The sequence below is a fragment of the Neophocaena asiaeorientalis genome, unplaced genomic scaffold, assembly GCF_003031525.2.
Source record: "Neophocaena asiaeorientalis asiaeorientalis breed wild unplaced genomic scaffold, Neophocaena_asiaeorientalis_V1.1 scaffold21, whole genome shotgun sequence".
NCBI lineage: Eukaryota > Metazoa > Chordata > Mammalia > Artiodactyla > Phocoenidae > Neophocaena > Neophocaena asiaeorientalis.
Window position 1 is genome coordinate 3,656,723 of NW_020174053.1, and position 14,740 is coordinate 3,671,462.

General features: G+C 44.0%; 1 protein-coding gene across 1 annotated transcript in view; it reads right to left on the minus strand.

Moving 5' to 3' along the window:
* Positions 1-3: 3 nt before the first annotated feature.
* TMPRSS5 (transmembrane serine protease 5) overlaps positions 4-14,740 on the minus strand; it is a 32,765-nt gene continuing 18,028 nt past the window's right edge. The window contains exon 13 of the mRNA XM_024754270.1: positions 4-135. Coding sequence (XP_024610038.1) covers positions 4-135 — 132 coding nt within the window. The remainder of the gene's footprint in view (positions 136-14,740) is intronic.

Sequence of the window (14,740 nt, forward strand, 5' to 3'; positions counted from 1 at the left end):
GTGTCAGAAGTGTGCAAGCAGAGGTGCCAGGACACCAAAGATGAAGGTGTCCCGGGTGAGGGAGAAGTAGGAGTCAGGGAAAGCTTCACGGAGGAAGGAATCAGTGACGAGTTTGAAGGATCTGTAGGAGGTGGCCTGGCAGAGTGAAGAGAGTGTGATACTGTCAGGGCAGGTGTGGGGAGGCAACTCTGAGAGCACACAAAGGGCAGCAGGTGAAGTTCAAGAGCCGGAGTGAGGGAAACGACACCAGAGAAGTAGGAGGACCAGATTTTGCAGGAGTCTGTGTACTTGATTCAGGAGTTCTGACATTACCCTCATAGTTGACTCAAGTCAACTATGAACAGACTTGAGACAGAGGAATGGCTCAATCCAATGTAGGTTTTAGGAAAATCAACCTGGTGGTGGTGTAGAGTGAGGGCCAAGTAGATCAGGAAGACCAGCTGAACCCAAAAGCATAAGGGGAGATGAAGAGAGCCCTAGCTAAGGAGCTGTGAGAAAGAAGAGGAAGGCTCCAGCTCAAGGACCATCAAGGAGGGATTCGGAGGACTCTGATGATTGGAGGAGGAAGGGAGGGAAGAGTCAGGATAACCCCAGGTTTCTGGCTTGGACACTGGAGGCTGGAGGCTGGAGGATGATTCCATTGGCTGGGCTGCGTGTAGGGGCCGCCTTTTGTTGTCTGGTGCCCAGACCTGGGTGGTTAGTGGTCCAGGGTGTAAGAGCCCAGTAATGGAGCTGTTTGGGGCGTGGGCTCTGGAGTAGCTGGGTTGCATGTGAAAGGTACACTTACAGGGGTGTCCTTTACTCTCTCTAGGAACCGGCCAGCCCTGGGAGGGGCAATCCCCCCAGGGTCAGCGAGGCCCAGAGGTCAAAGCATCAGAAAATGAAAAGGTATGATTAATACGAGTGTCCGTTTATTTGTCCCCGTCCTGTGTGCCTGGCACAGAGCAGCTGTTCAGTGGATGCTTGCAGAAAATGAAGAAAAGCAGCACAGGAAAAGCCGTTATGGGTCTGGAGGACCAAGGGCAGGAGTGGGAGGTGTCGATCAGATTGTGTTCTGTCCCCAACAGGCCAGAAAGAATAGGCTGAGGGACAAGTGGCAGGAAAGGGGTGTTCTGGGAGGGATGAAGCCTCTTTAGAGCACAAAGTGTTTTAAGAGGGGGGCAGGGCTTCCCTGGTGGCACAGTGGTTAAGAATCCGCCTGCCAATGCAGGGGACACGGGTTCGAGCCCTGGTCCGGGAAGATCCCACATGCCACATAGCAGCTAAGCCCGTGTGCCACAACTACTGAAGCCCGTGAGCCTAGAGCCCATGCTTCGCAACAAGAGAAGCCACAGCAATGAGAAGCCCACACACCACACTGAAGAGTAGCCCCCGCTCACCCCAACTAGAGAAAGCCCGCCTGCAGCAAAGAAGACCCAATGCAGCCAAAAATAAATTAATTAATTAAATTTTTTTTTTTTTTAAAAAAAGAGAGAGGCAATTTCAGTGGGACCCCACCACTAGGAAATAGATGGAACATCTGGGGATTCAGGAGGGCTCCAAAGCCCATGGCCTCCTTCACTGCAGCCCTGAGACAAGCCCCACTGAGTGGAGCCCCACAGGTCCTTCCCAGGGGTCCACATGGACCCATCATCTCCTTCTGCATAATTACCAACACCATCCTCCCTCCCCCATCCAACGTCTAGGATTCTGGCTAGAGCTGCCGTCCTCATCCCGGGGCCTGCCCTCGCCTCGAGCCCAGGCACCTTCCGTTGTTCCCTGGACTCCGCAGGTTGCCCAGGCCCTGAATCCAAAAATGATTTTCTTTCTTGTGCTGGCACAAAAGAAAGTTTTGCCTCTTAGATGGATTTTTCCCCACCCTTCCCCACCAGGACCAGACCAGACCCTGAAAGGAATTATAAACGACTTTTCTCTTGGCCGAATAGTGAGACCTTCATCACATCATTCAAGCCCATTTTGGGGATCAACGTTCTCCCCGAGATCCCCAGGGGTGCATGTTCTGGAAGAAGGGGGTGAATGCACTGGGCAGTTTAATGCTGATAATTCTGTCACCAAAAAGCTCCATGTATAATCATGTCCCTTTTGGTGACAAAGGGCTTCTGCACATTTGCTTTGATCTGATATTCACAGCCCGGCGAAGGGGAAAGGGAGTGTATTATTCCCATGTGATCCATGTTGGAAAGTGAGGCTCAAAACAGTCAAATAACTTGTCCAAGGTCAGGGCAAGGACGGAGAGCATCTGAGTCCTGAGGGGAACATTCTGGCCCTGGCCCCGCTGGGAGGCACTGCACCACCTCCACCTGCTCCCGGGGTTCAGGAAAAGAGGTGAGCTTCTTGCCTTCTCCTCAGTAGGCAGGGGTAATGCAAAGAACACATTGCATTTGGGGCTTTGGGAACCCCCCAAAAATGTGTAGCTGAACGCTGTCTCTAACCCTCACCAGCTGTGTGATCTGGGGTGTGTTACTTAGCCTCTATGAGCCTTGGTTTCCCCATTTACACAAAAAAAGAACAGGCTGCCCCCGGCAGGGTTTTTGTAAAGATTCAGTGAACCAGCATAGTTAACGTGCCTGGCTCAAGTGCCTGATACAAATGATGTGTCCCCAAAAGCACTGGTTCCCTACCTGTTCTGAGCCAGGGGCAGTGGTTTGGCCACAAGAAAAGGAGCCGCACACTCAATTCTCAGAGCCATGGTTAGCTTGGAACCAGTTCCTTGCTCTTGCAGAAGCCTGAGCTTGGCATGACCTGGGAAGCTGACCCCTTGAGGTTTCTGGGCTATGAGTCAGCGGTATGCAAACTCTGAGCACGATGCTCAGACTAAGCCCAGGAATGGGTACCGCACGCCGGAAGCTGAGAAGCCCTCGAGGGTCACTAGGCATCAGTGACTTGTGTCCACCTGGGTGCGCAATGGCACCAGGGGGCCAGGGGAGGGGCGGGCTGCTGAGCTTCACGGTGACGATCCCATCAACACAGACAGCTTCCCTGCACCTCGCTGACTCCCCTTAATAGCCCTTTCCCTCCCGCTCCCCAAGAGCTCATTAAATCCTTCCTTGATGCTATTCTCCCCCTCCAGTGTGAACACCAGAGATAACAAGCCCCATAAAATTGCTCCCAGCAGGAGATTCCTTTTGTTAATCCTGAAATAAACTCTTTCCAACTTCAAGGTGTGGTGACTGCTTTGAAACCTTGACAGACGGGTCAGCTGCCACCCCATGACCTGATTCTAGAGGGTGCTGGTCCTGTCAACCTGTGCGGCTCTGACTGACTTCATTTACTCTGTCTGTTCGCTTAGTGTTTGTTCTTACAGCCCGCCTGGCCTCTTGGGACCTTCCCTTAATAGACTGGGTTTGCAATGGCTGCCCCCCACCACACACACACAGTCTGCTGTTTCCTGTCAATTTAGCTGCTTTTCCTATTCCCTTTCATTCCAGTCTCCTCTTACGCTTTTCAACCCCCTACCTTTGGTGGAAGCTTAATGGGCTCTTTCTCTTTACTTGGAAGGACGAAGGCCAGAAAAATAGTAGGTCTGAGGTGGATTCAGGAGCCAGGACCACATCACACCCACAGCCTCAGGATCCCACCAGCTTTCTGCACCGGGTCTGTCCCACCCTCTTGGTATCTTGGATCCTGCAATTAAAAGAGAAACAGAGGCTTCCTGGCTCATAGACCCACTAGGACAGTTTACTGACTTTCATGATAGTATCATGAATCCAGACCAGGGAGGGCTCAAGCACAGCTCCGAAGAGCACATTTCCAAAAAGTTCACACACATGTAAGTCGCCCTCCCCAACTGTATTGCATGTGGCACAGTCACTACTGAAACCCCATCCTGAATATCATCATAAAGGACCTACATTCCATGACTAGCACTGAAGGCATTATTGGGAAAAATTATGAACAAATGCAATGCTCGTTCCCAGTGATAAGATATTTGACCTCAGAGGTCTAATGTGAATTCTTATCTTCAACAGGCACCAGGGAGCATGGTGATTAGGCATACAAGCTCTAGAGCCAGACCGTGGGTTCAAATCCCAGCTCTGCCACTTACTAGCTGTGTGACTTTGGGCAAGAAGATGCTTAGCCTCCTGGTACCTCAATATCGTCATCTGTAAAATGGAGATAATAGGAGCAATCATCCCATAGGTTGGTGCATACAAGGTGCATAAAACAGTGCCCAGCATATAGTAGGTACTCAGTAAATGGAGCTGTTACCAGCTTCTTGTTGGTGAGCTTTTGTAGTCCATGGAATCTCCATAAGTGTATGCAGGTAGAATTTTCCAGATGGATGTGAGGTCTCTCAATAGGCTGACAATTTGCTGGGATTCTCCTGAAGCCCGAAGATCATAGATCAGACAGGTACCAAGATTACACAAATGCTACATGCTGTTCATGGGAAAGACTAACCCTGTGTAGCCACCACACACACACACACACACACACATCCTGCCAGTTTTGAGAGAAGTGCCTCTCAACACCCACAATGAAGAAGTAGGTATTAGTGCAACTCTAACTGTCCAACTTCGGCCATGGTGAGAGCCAACTTCTGTCCCCCAGGGAATGACCAACACACACAAATCACATAATACCCTTTAATCTCAGGGTAGGAATAATCTCGTGTATCTTCAGTTTCCATATGTGGCTCGGGATTTCTCAAATATTTGATTTAAATTTCATTTAAAATATATTAAAACCATCTAAAGCACAATGAAAATGCGATATGCCCAAGCTGGGTACATGGAGAACACCAGCCCACTTACTTAGGCTGCCAAAATATCTCATTGCTACACAGGCCTCTGAGTTAAGTTTTCCCTTAATTAGAGACTGTCCTGAGACTAAAAGTCAAGCTGTGAAAAACCTACTGCTATTTACAACTGCTTAACTGTGAAAATCAGGATTTCTTGGTGCTATATGACTGTTCATAAATGTTTATGTTCCCCCCAAATTCACATGTTGAAGCCCTAACCTCCGAGGTGTTGGTATTTGGGGGTGGGGCATTTGGGAGGTAATTAGGTTCAGATGAGGTAACAAGGGTAGGGCCCCCATGACAGAATTGGTGTCCTTATAGGAAGAGAAACCAGAACTCTCTCTCTCTCCATTAGGTGAGGACATAGTGAGAAGCGCACTGTCTAGAAGCCAGGAAGAGAGGACTCACGAGAAACCAAACCCTTCTAGACCTCAGTCTTGGGACTTTCCATCCAGAACTGTGAGAAAATAAATTTATGTCGTTTAAGCCAGCTAGTCTATAGCATTTTGTTATGGTAGCCAAAGTTAAGATATTTCAACAAACTAAATCATAATGAAAACATGTTTTACCATTTTGCGTACATTAGAGACCATTAGCACATTAACTTAGAATACGAAATTAACATATTTTTATGCAGGCTTCTGAATGAAGTTTTTCCCCCTTTTTTTTTTTTTTTTTTTTTTTGCGGTACGCGGGCCTCTCACTCCTGTGGCCTCTCCTGTTGTGGAGCACAGGCTCCGGACGCGCAGGTGCAGTGACCATGTCTTATGGGCCCAGCCGCTCCACGACATGAGGGATCTTCCCAGACCGGGGCACGAACCCGTGTCCCCTACATCGGCAGGCAGACTCTCAACCACTGCGCCACCAGGGAAGCCCGAAGTTTTCCCCTTTTGATTAAAGAGTGTCCTGAGACTAAAAGTCCAGCCATGAAAAACCCATCTCTATTAGCAATTACTTAGCTGTATAAGTCAAGATTTCCCGGCGCTTTGCAACCAAACCAAAACCTGGAAGTCAACTGGGTCCAGAAACTGATATAACTCTGCAATTTGATGCACAGCCCCTGACTTCAAATTCCTATGCTCGTCCAAACGACATTATTGCTCACATTGGTTTCATACTAAGTAGGTATCACCAGTTTGGAACTGTAAGCTAAAAGTATACTAACAAAACATTGTTTCTGTCTCATCTATTTAAGGGTTCCAAACAAAGATTTTATTTTTAAAATAAGCTAGAAATCTGACTCTATCGGTTATGATGCGTGCCTGTGCCCACACGCGTGCCTCTCCCAGAGGAGCCTCTCCATTATATACGCACAGGTTCACATAAGATCTGACTGTGACTCTCTCCGCCTTGAATGCTTTCAGTGACTCCTCCCCATTTCCCACAGAATGAAGTGAGGACTCCTTGGTTCATGCCCACATGTTGTTCACTGGCATCAGACCAGTCCATAATCGTAGGACCACTTGCACAGAACTACTTGGCATTTCCCAGAAATGTCAGGTTTTTCACGCTGTTCCCTTGACCCAAAACGCCCTTGTCCTTTCTTCCCCTCTCAGCCACATCCGCCCCACCCCTGCCCCAACTCAGTTGACACTCATCAGTCAAGGTCCAACTCAATGGAATCTCCTTACCCAGCTCCATGCCTTATCCGTGCTCCTGCAGCACCTTATTCCTGGCCCTGTCCTGAAATGGTTGGTCCAAGTTCCCACGTGACTGTGAGCTTCTACTGAAATAGTGAGATATTTATCTTTACATCCGCACACAACAGGTATTCAGTAACAGTGAAGGAAAGAGAGGCAGGGAGGAGGGAGGGAAGAGGAAAGGGAAGAGGTGAGAAGGGAGAGAGGAAGGGATGGTCCAAGGCCAGCAGGGGAGATCCGGCAGGACTGGGTCCTCCATGGTGACGGTACTGACAAGGCAGGCACAGTACCAAAGGCAGCCTCTCATGCCTTGCTGGCCCACCTCCTACAAGCATGGGAAAAGCCCTTCCGGAATGAGTTATGTTCTGGACTACCTGAATGAATACTCTGTTACTCTTTCAAGATAAATAATACCTTTGATATCATTTCAGTCTCAAGACAATAAACCTTATGAGGTAGTATTACTCCTATTATATAGATGAGGAAACCAAGACGCAAGGACATAAAGTGATGGGCCAAGGTTTGGACCCAGGATTCCAAGAAGAGCCTCATCTGACCCCTCTGAGGGCCCCCGTTTACCCACCGTCGTGTTTGTGTGTACGTGTACAGGAGCATGAACACTTTGGCCAGGCACTGGCAGTCCTGGGGGAGGGGCGCTTGGGGAAGGGAAGGGAGCTCAGCTTTTCTATTAAGAAAACATGATTCAATCAAGGCTAGCCATATTGCGAATTTGAGTCAGCATTTTGTCTTGGGCTTTTCATTCTCACAAATATGTTGATATGGAAACCACACTTCTGCAATTATGATCAAAACATTGTTGCCTCCATTGGCTTTCTTAAAACCTTACATGCTAATATAGTAGGTGGGAAATTTCTACATTTACCACATCAATTCTTTCTTGGCAGCAAGCATCTATCTGTAAATGGTAGTAAAGTAGTTGTAGCCAACTCTTTCAAAATATTCCATATTTGTGCTGTTTAGCAAATAATAAATATAACCCATTCTTAGTGTCTGTCTCCAACTAGATCATAAACCCTTCGAAGGTAGTGCTGTTTTATTCAGTTCTGGGTGCTGAAGCCTTAGAGGGGTCGTGGTACCAAGAAGACATTCAATAAATGGGGTTTGACTGAATAGATATGACATCTGGCAGATTTGCCTCTACAGGTTGGAAACAATAACCTTTCACATTTGCCTAGCTCTATGCAATCTGAAAAGCCTTCTCATTACTTAATTTTACTGGTATTCCCATCTGCTCTGTGAGTTGCACAGGACGTATATTATTAGTCCCATTACATAGAGGAGAAAATAGAAACTCAGCAAAGTCCAGTGACAGCTGGGCTCGGTTAACAAGCGATGGAAGACAGATTAGGACCCAGACTTCAGCGCTCTGGGGCCAGCACTCTTCTCTCCTCCCATCCAGCCTCCTCTAAATGCGTCCCACACGTGGCAAAAAGAATAACTGAGCCACAGGCTCCATATGAGACTGGAACACCCTGGGCTGCTCTTGTGTTGATTCTACTGTTTTATGAGTGTATTTTACAGTGCTTTAGTTTTCTATTAAAATGCTAGGGGTGCTGTAACAGAAAACCACAGATTGGGTGGCTTAAAGAACAAATCTATTTCTCACAGTTCTGGAGCCTGGAAGTCCAAGATCAAGGTGCCATCACAATGGGTTTCTGGTGAGAACTACCCTCCCCGCTGCCAGATGGCCACCTTCTCACCGTGTCCTTACATGGCCTCTTCTCCATGTGAATGAGGAAGGAGAGAGAGCTCTGGTGTCTGTTCCTCTTCTTATAAGGACAGCATTCCTATGGGATTAGGGCTGCACCCTTAAGACCTCATTGAACCTAAATTACCTCCCTAAAGGCCCTACTCCAAATACAGTCACATTGAGGGTCAGGACTTCAACACATGCATTGGGAGCAGGGAAGTGGGGATGGGGCAGGGGTGGGGGAAGACACAATATACATCTATTATACACAAACCTATACATCCTTTTACCTAATTAGCTTTGATTCTCCTTAGTTTTTATTGAATTCTGAGAGAGGCTTTGGAGGTACAATCTATTTCTACACTAGCATTTTTCTCCATGTTTATCTGAATTAATTTCTTTTTTTTTAACATCTTTATTGGAGTATAATTGCTTAACAGTGTTGTGTTAGTTTCTGATGTATAACAAAGTGAATCAGCTATATGCATACATGTGTCCGCATATCTCCTCCCTCTTGCATCTCCCTCCCACCTTCCCTATCCCACCCCTCTAGGTGGTCATAAAGCACCGAGCTGATCTCCCTGTGCTATGCAGCTGCTTCCCACTAGCTATCTGTTTTACTTTTGGTAGTGTATATATGTCCATGTCCCTCTCTCACTTCATCCCAGCTTACCCTTCTCCCTCCCTGTGTCCTCAAGACCATTCTCTACGTCTGTGTCATTATTGCTGCCCTGCCGCTAGGTTCACCAGAACCATTTCTTAAATTTTAGATTCCATATATATGTATTAGCATACAGTATTTGTTTTTCTCTTTCTGACTTACTTCATTCTGTATGACAGTCTCTAGGTCCATTCACCTCACTACAAATATCTCAATTTCGTTTCTGTTTACGGCTGAGTAATATTCCATTGTATATATGTGCCACATCTTCTTTATCCATTCAACTGCTGATGGATACTTAGGTTGCTTCCATGTCCTGGCTATTGTAAATAGTGCTGCAATGAACATTGTGGTACATGACTCTTTTTGCATTATGGTTTTCTCAGGGTATATGCCCAGTAGTGGGGTTTCTGAGTCAAATGGTAGTTCTAGTTTTAGTTTTTTAAGGAACCTCCATACTGTTCTTCATAGTGGCTGTATCAATTTATATTCCCACCAACAGTGCAAGAGGGTTCCTTTTTCTCCACACACTCTACAGCATTTATTGTTTCTAGATTTTTTGATGATGGCCATTCTGTCTGGTGTGAGGTGCTACCTCATTGTAGTTTTGATTGGCAAATCTCTAATGATTAGTGATGTTGAGCATCTTTTCATGTGTTTGTTGGCAGTCTGTGTATCTTCTTTGGAGAAATGTCTATTTAGGTCTTCTACCCATTTTTGGATTGGGTTGTTTGTTTTTTTGATATTGAGCTGCATGAGCTGCTTATAAATTTTGGAGATTAATCCTTTGTCAGTTGCTTCATTTGAAAATATTTTCTCCCATTCTGAGGGTTGTCTTTTGGTCTTGTTTATGGTTTCCTTTGCTGTGCAAAAGCTTTTAAGTTTCAGTAGGTCCCATTTGTTTATTTTTGTTTTATTTCCATTTCTCTAGGAGGTGGGTCAAAAAGGATCTTACTGTGATTTATGTCATAGAGTGTTCTGCCTATGTTTTCCTCTAAGAGTTTTAAAGTGTCTGACCTTACATTGAGGTATTTAATCCATTTTCAGTTAATTTTGTGTATGGCATTAGGAAGTGTTCTAATTTCATTCTTTTACATGTAGCCATCCAGTTTTCCCAGCACCACTTATTGAAGAGGCTGTCTTTCCTCCATTGTATACTCTTGCCTCCTTTATCAAAGATAAGCTGACCATATGTGTGTGGGTTTATCTCTGGGCTTTCTATCCTGTTCCATTGATCTATCTTTCTGTTTTTGTGCCAGTACCGTACTGTCTTGATTACTGTAGCTTTGTAGTATAGTCTGAACTCAGGGACCCTGAATCCTCTAGCTCTGTTTTTCTTTCTCAAGATTGGTTTAGCTATTCGGGGTCTTTTGTGTTTCCATATAAATTTGAAACTTTTTCATTTTGTGAAAAATGCCATTGGTAGTTTGATACAGATTGCATTGAATCTGTAGATTGCATTGGGTAGTAGAGTCGTTTTCACAGTTTTGATTCTTCCAATCCAAGAACATGGTATCTCTCTCCAGCTGTTTGTATTATCTTTAATTTCTTTCATCAGTGTCTTACCGTTTTCTGCATACAGGTCTTTTGTCTCCCTAGGTAGGTTTATTCCTAGGTATTTAATTCTTTTTGTTGCAATGATAAATGGGAGTGTTTCCTTAATTTCTCTTTCATATATTGCATCATTAGTGTATAGAAATGCAAGAAATTTCTGTGCATTAATTTTGTATCCTGCAACTTTACCAAATTCATTGATTAGCTCTAGTAGTTTTCTGTTAGGATCTTTAGGATTCTCTCTGTATAGTATCATGTCATCTGCAAACAGTGACAGTTTTATTTCTTCTTTTCCAATTTGGATTCCTTTTATTTCTTTTTCTTCTCTGACTGCTGTGGCTAAAACTTCCAAAACTATGTTGAATAATAGTGGCAAGAGTGAAGAACCTTGTCTTCTTCTGGATCTTAGAGGAAATGGTTTCAGTTTTTCACCATTGAGAACGATGTTCGTTGTGGGTTTTTCATATATGGCTTTTATTATGTTGAGGTAGGTTCCCTCTATGCTTACTTACTGGAGAGTTTTTATCATAAACGGGTGTTGAATTTTGTCAAAAGCTTTTTCTGCATCTCTTGAGATTATCATATTTGTTAATATGGTGTATCACATTGACTGATTTTTGTATATATTGAAGAATCATTGCATTCCTGGGATAAACCCCACTTGATCATGGTGTATGGTCCTTTTAATGTGCTGTTGGATTCTGTTTGCTAGTATTTTGTTGAGGATTTTTGCATCTATGTTCATCAGAGATATTGGCTTATAGTTTTATTTTTTTGTGACCTCTTTGTCTGATTTTGGTATCAGGGTAATGGTGGCCTCGTAGAATGAGGTTGGGAGTGTTCCTCCATCTGCTATATTTTGGAAGAGTTTGAGAAGGATAGGTGTTAACTCTTCTCTAAATGTTTGATAGAATTCACCTGTGAAGCCATCTGGTCCTGGGCTTTTGTTTGTTGGAAGATTTTTAATCACAGTTTCAATTTCAGTGCTTGTGATTGGTCTGTTTATATTTTCTATTTCTTCCTGCTTCAGTCTCAGAAGGTTGTGCTCTAAGCATTTGTCCATTTCTTCCACATTGTCCATTTTATTGGCATATAGTTTTTTGTAGTAATATCTCATGATCCTTTGTATTTCTGCAGTGTCAGTTGTTATTCTCCTTTTTCATTTCTAATTATATTAATTTGAGTCTTCTCCCATTTTTTCTTGATGAGTCTGGCTAATGGTTTATCAATTTTGTTTATCTTCTCAAAGAAGCAGGTTTTCATTTTATTTATCTTTGCTCTTGTTTCTTTCATTTCTTTTTCATTTATTTCTGATCTGATTTTTATGATTTCTTTCCTTCTGCTAACTTTGGGGGTTTTTTTGTTCTTCTTTCTCTAATTGCTTTAGGTTTAAGGTTAGGTTGTTTATTTGAGATTTTTCTTGTTTCTTGAGATAGGATTGTATTGCTATTCACTTCCCTCTTAGAACTGCTTTTGCCACATCCCATAGGTTTTGGGTCATCGTGTTTTCATTGTCATTTGTTTCTAGGTATTTTTTTATTTCCTCTTTGATTTCTTCAGCGATCTTTGGTTATTTAATAGCATATTGTTTAGCCTCCATGTGTTTGTATTTTTTACAGTTTTTTTCCTGTAATTGATATCTAGTCTTATAGCATTGTGGTCGGAGAAGATACTTGATACAATTTCAGTTTTCTTAAATTTACCAAGGCTTGATTTGTGACACAAGATATGATCTATCCTGGAGAATGTTCCATGGGCACTTGAGAAGAAAGTGTATTCTGTTGGTTTTGGATGGGATGTCCTATAAATATCAGTTAAGTCAATCTTGTTTAATGTATCATTTAAAGCTTGTGTTTCCTTATTTATTTTCATTTTGGATGATCTGTCCATTGGTGAAAGTGGGGTGTTAAAGTCCCCTACTATGATTGTGTTACTGTTGATTTCCCCTTTTATGGCTGTTAGCATTTGCCTTATGTACGGAGGTGCCCCTATGTTGGGTGCATAGATATTTACAATTGTTATATCTTCTTCTTGGATTGATCCCTTGATCATTATGTAGTGTCCTTCTTTGTCTCTTGTAATAGTCTTTATTTTACAATCTATTTTGTCTGATATGAGAATTGCTGCTCCAGCTTTCTTTTGATTTCCATTTGCATGAAATATCTTTTTCTATCCCCTCACTTTCAATCTGTATGTGTCCCTAGGTCTGAAGTGGGCTTCTTGTAGAAAGCATATATACGGGTCTTGTTTTTATATCCATTCAGCCGATCTATGTCTTTTGGTTGGAGCATTTAATCCTTTTACATTTAAGGTAATTATAGATATGTATGTTCCTATTACCATTTTCTTAATTGTTTTGTGTTTGTTTTTGTAGGTCTTTTCCTTCTCTTGTGTTTCCTGCCTAGAGAAGTTCCTTTAGCATTTGTTGTAAAGCTGGTTTGGTTGTGCTGAATTCTCTTAACACTTGCTTATCTGTAAAGGTTTTAATTTCTCTGTCGAATCTGAATGAGACCCTTGCTGGGTAGAATAATCTTGGCTGTAGGTTTTTCCCTTCATCACTTTAAATATGACCTGCCACTCCCTTCTGGCTTGCAGAGTTTCTGCTGAAAAATCAGCTGTTAACCTTACGGGGATTCCATTGTATGTTATTTGTTGCTTTTGCCTTGTTGCTTTTAATATTATTTCTCTGTATTTAATTCTTGATAGTTTCATTAATATGTGTCTCAGCATGTTTCTCTTTGGATTTACCTGTATGGGACTCTCTGTGTTTCCTGGACTTGATTAACTATTTCCTTTCCCATGTTAGGGAAGTTTTTGACTATAATCTCTTCAAATATTTTCTTAAACCCTTTCTTTTTCTCTCCTTCTTCTTAGACCCCTATAATTTGAATGTTGGTGCATTTAGTGTTGTCCAGAGGTCTCTGAGACTGTCCTCAGTTCTTTTCATTCTTTTTTCTTTAATCTGCTCCCTGGCAGTTATTTTATCTTCCAGCTCACTTACCCGTTCTTCTGCCTCGGTTATTCTGCTATTGACTCCTTCTAGAGTGTTTTTAATTTCAGTAATTGTGTTGTTCATCACTGTTTGCTTGCTCTTTAGTTCTTCTAGATCCTTGTTAAATGTTTCTTGCATTTTCTCCATTCTGTTTCCAAGATTTTGGATCATCTTTACTGTCATTACTCTGAATTCTTTTTCAGGTAGGTTGCCTATTTCATCTTCATTGCTCCTTCATCTGTTACATATTTTGTCTTACCTTGCCCTTCATCTGTAACATATTTTTTTGTCGTTTCATTTTTTTTTTTTTGGATGGGTGGTGCTGTCTTACTGGTTGTTTGGCCTGAGGTGTCCAGCACTGGAGTTTGCAGGCAGTTGGATACAGCTGGGTCTTGATGCTGAGATGAGGACCTCTGGGAGGCCTCACTCCAACTGACATTCCCTGGGGTCTGAGGTTCTCTGTTAGTCCAGTGGTTTGGACTCAGAGCTCCCATCACAGAAGCTTGGCCAGACCTCCAGCCTGGGAACCAAGATCCAGCAAGCTTCGTGGCATGGTAAAAGTAAAATAAAGAAAAGGAAGAAAAATAAGGAGTAGTACAATATCAAAGAATAAAAAACAAAATAAAATTAGAAAGATAAAAAAGATATTAGGAAAAAAAACTATAATTGAAACAACTGCGACAAGGTAAAAAAAAACACAACAGAAAAAAGAAAAAAGGGGAGGGGGGGAGAACAAGCCAAAAGGAGAGAACAATAATAAAGTATAAAGAATAAAATAAAAGATTTATTAGGAAAAATAAAAATATAAAAGAATCCACAACAATGAATCAACAAAGTAAAACAGAAAACAGAAGATCAGGCCCGGGAGCCCAACAGGCTTCGTGATGCCTAAGTGGACGGGGAAAGCACTGGCAGCATTCCCTTCCGTTCCTTCGCGCCCCTCCCCCCTGTTGCCGCTGGACCCCTAACCGTGGGTGGGTCCCGCTGGGTGTAGGAACTCCTCCCCTCCCCCAGCCGCCCCTCAGGGGTGCCGGTCCCAGAGGTCCTGCCTTTACTTTTGCTCCCCCTTCCCTCCCTCCCCCTCCCTCAGGACCCACATGGCTGGAGGGGGCCTCGGTGGGCAGAGGTTCAGACCCAGAACCTCAGCAGGTTCTCCTAGGGGCCCAAGTGGGCAGGGGAAACCTGGCCACGCTCCCTTTTGATCCTCTGCCCTCCCAGGGGTTCCCCAATTTCCCCCTTCGGGCGTGGGATCCCTTCCCCTCCCCCAGCCGCCCCTCAGGGGCGCCAGTCCCGGCCCGCCTCCACTTCTCCCCCTTCACTCCCCCCATGCCCCACGTCCTACCTGGTCACTGGGGGTCCCTCCCATACCCTTAGGTGTGCGTGCCTGGTAGATGCCCTAGTTGTGAGGAGACGCGAATTCCGCGTCCTAGTAGCCATCTTG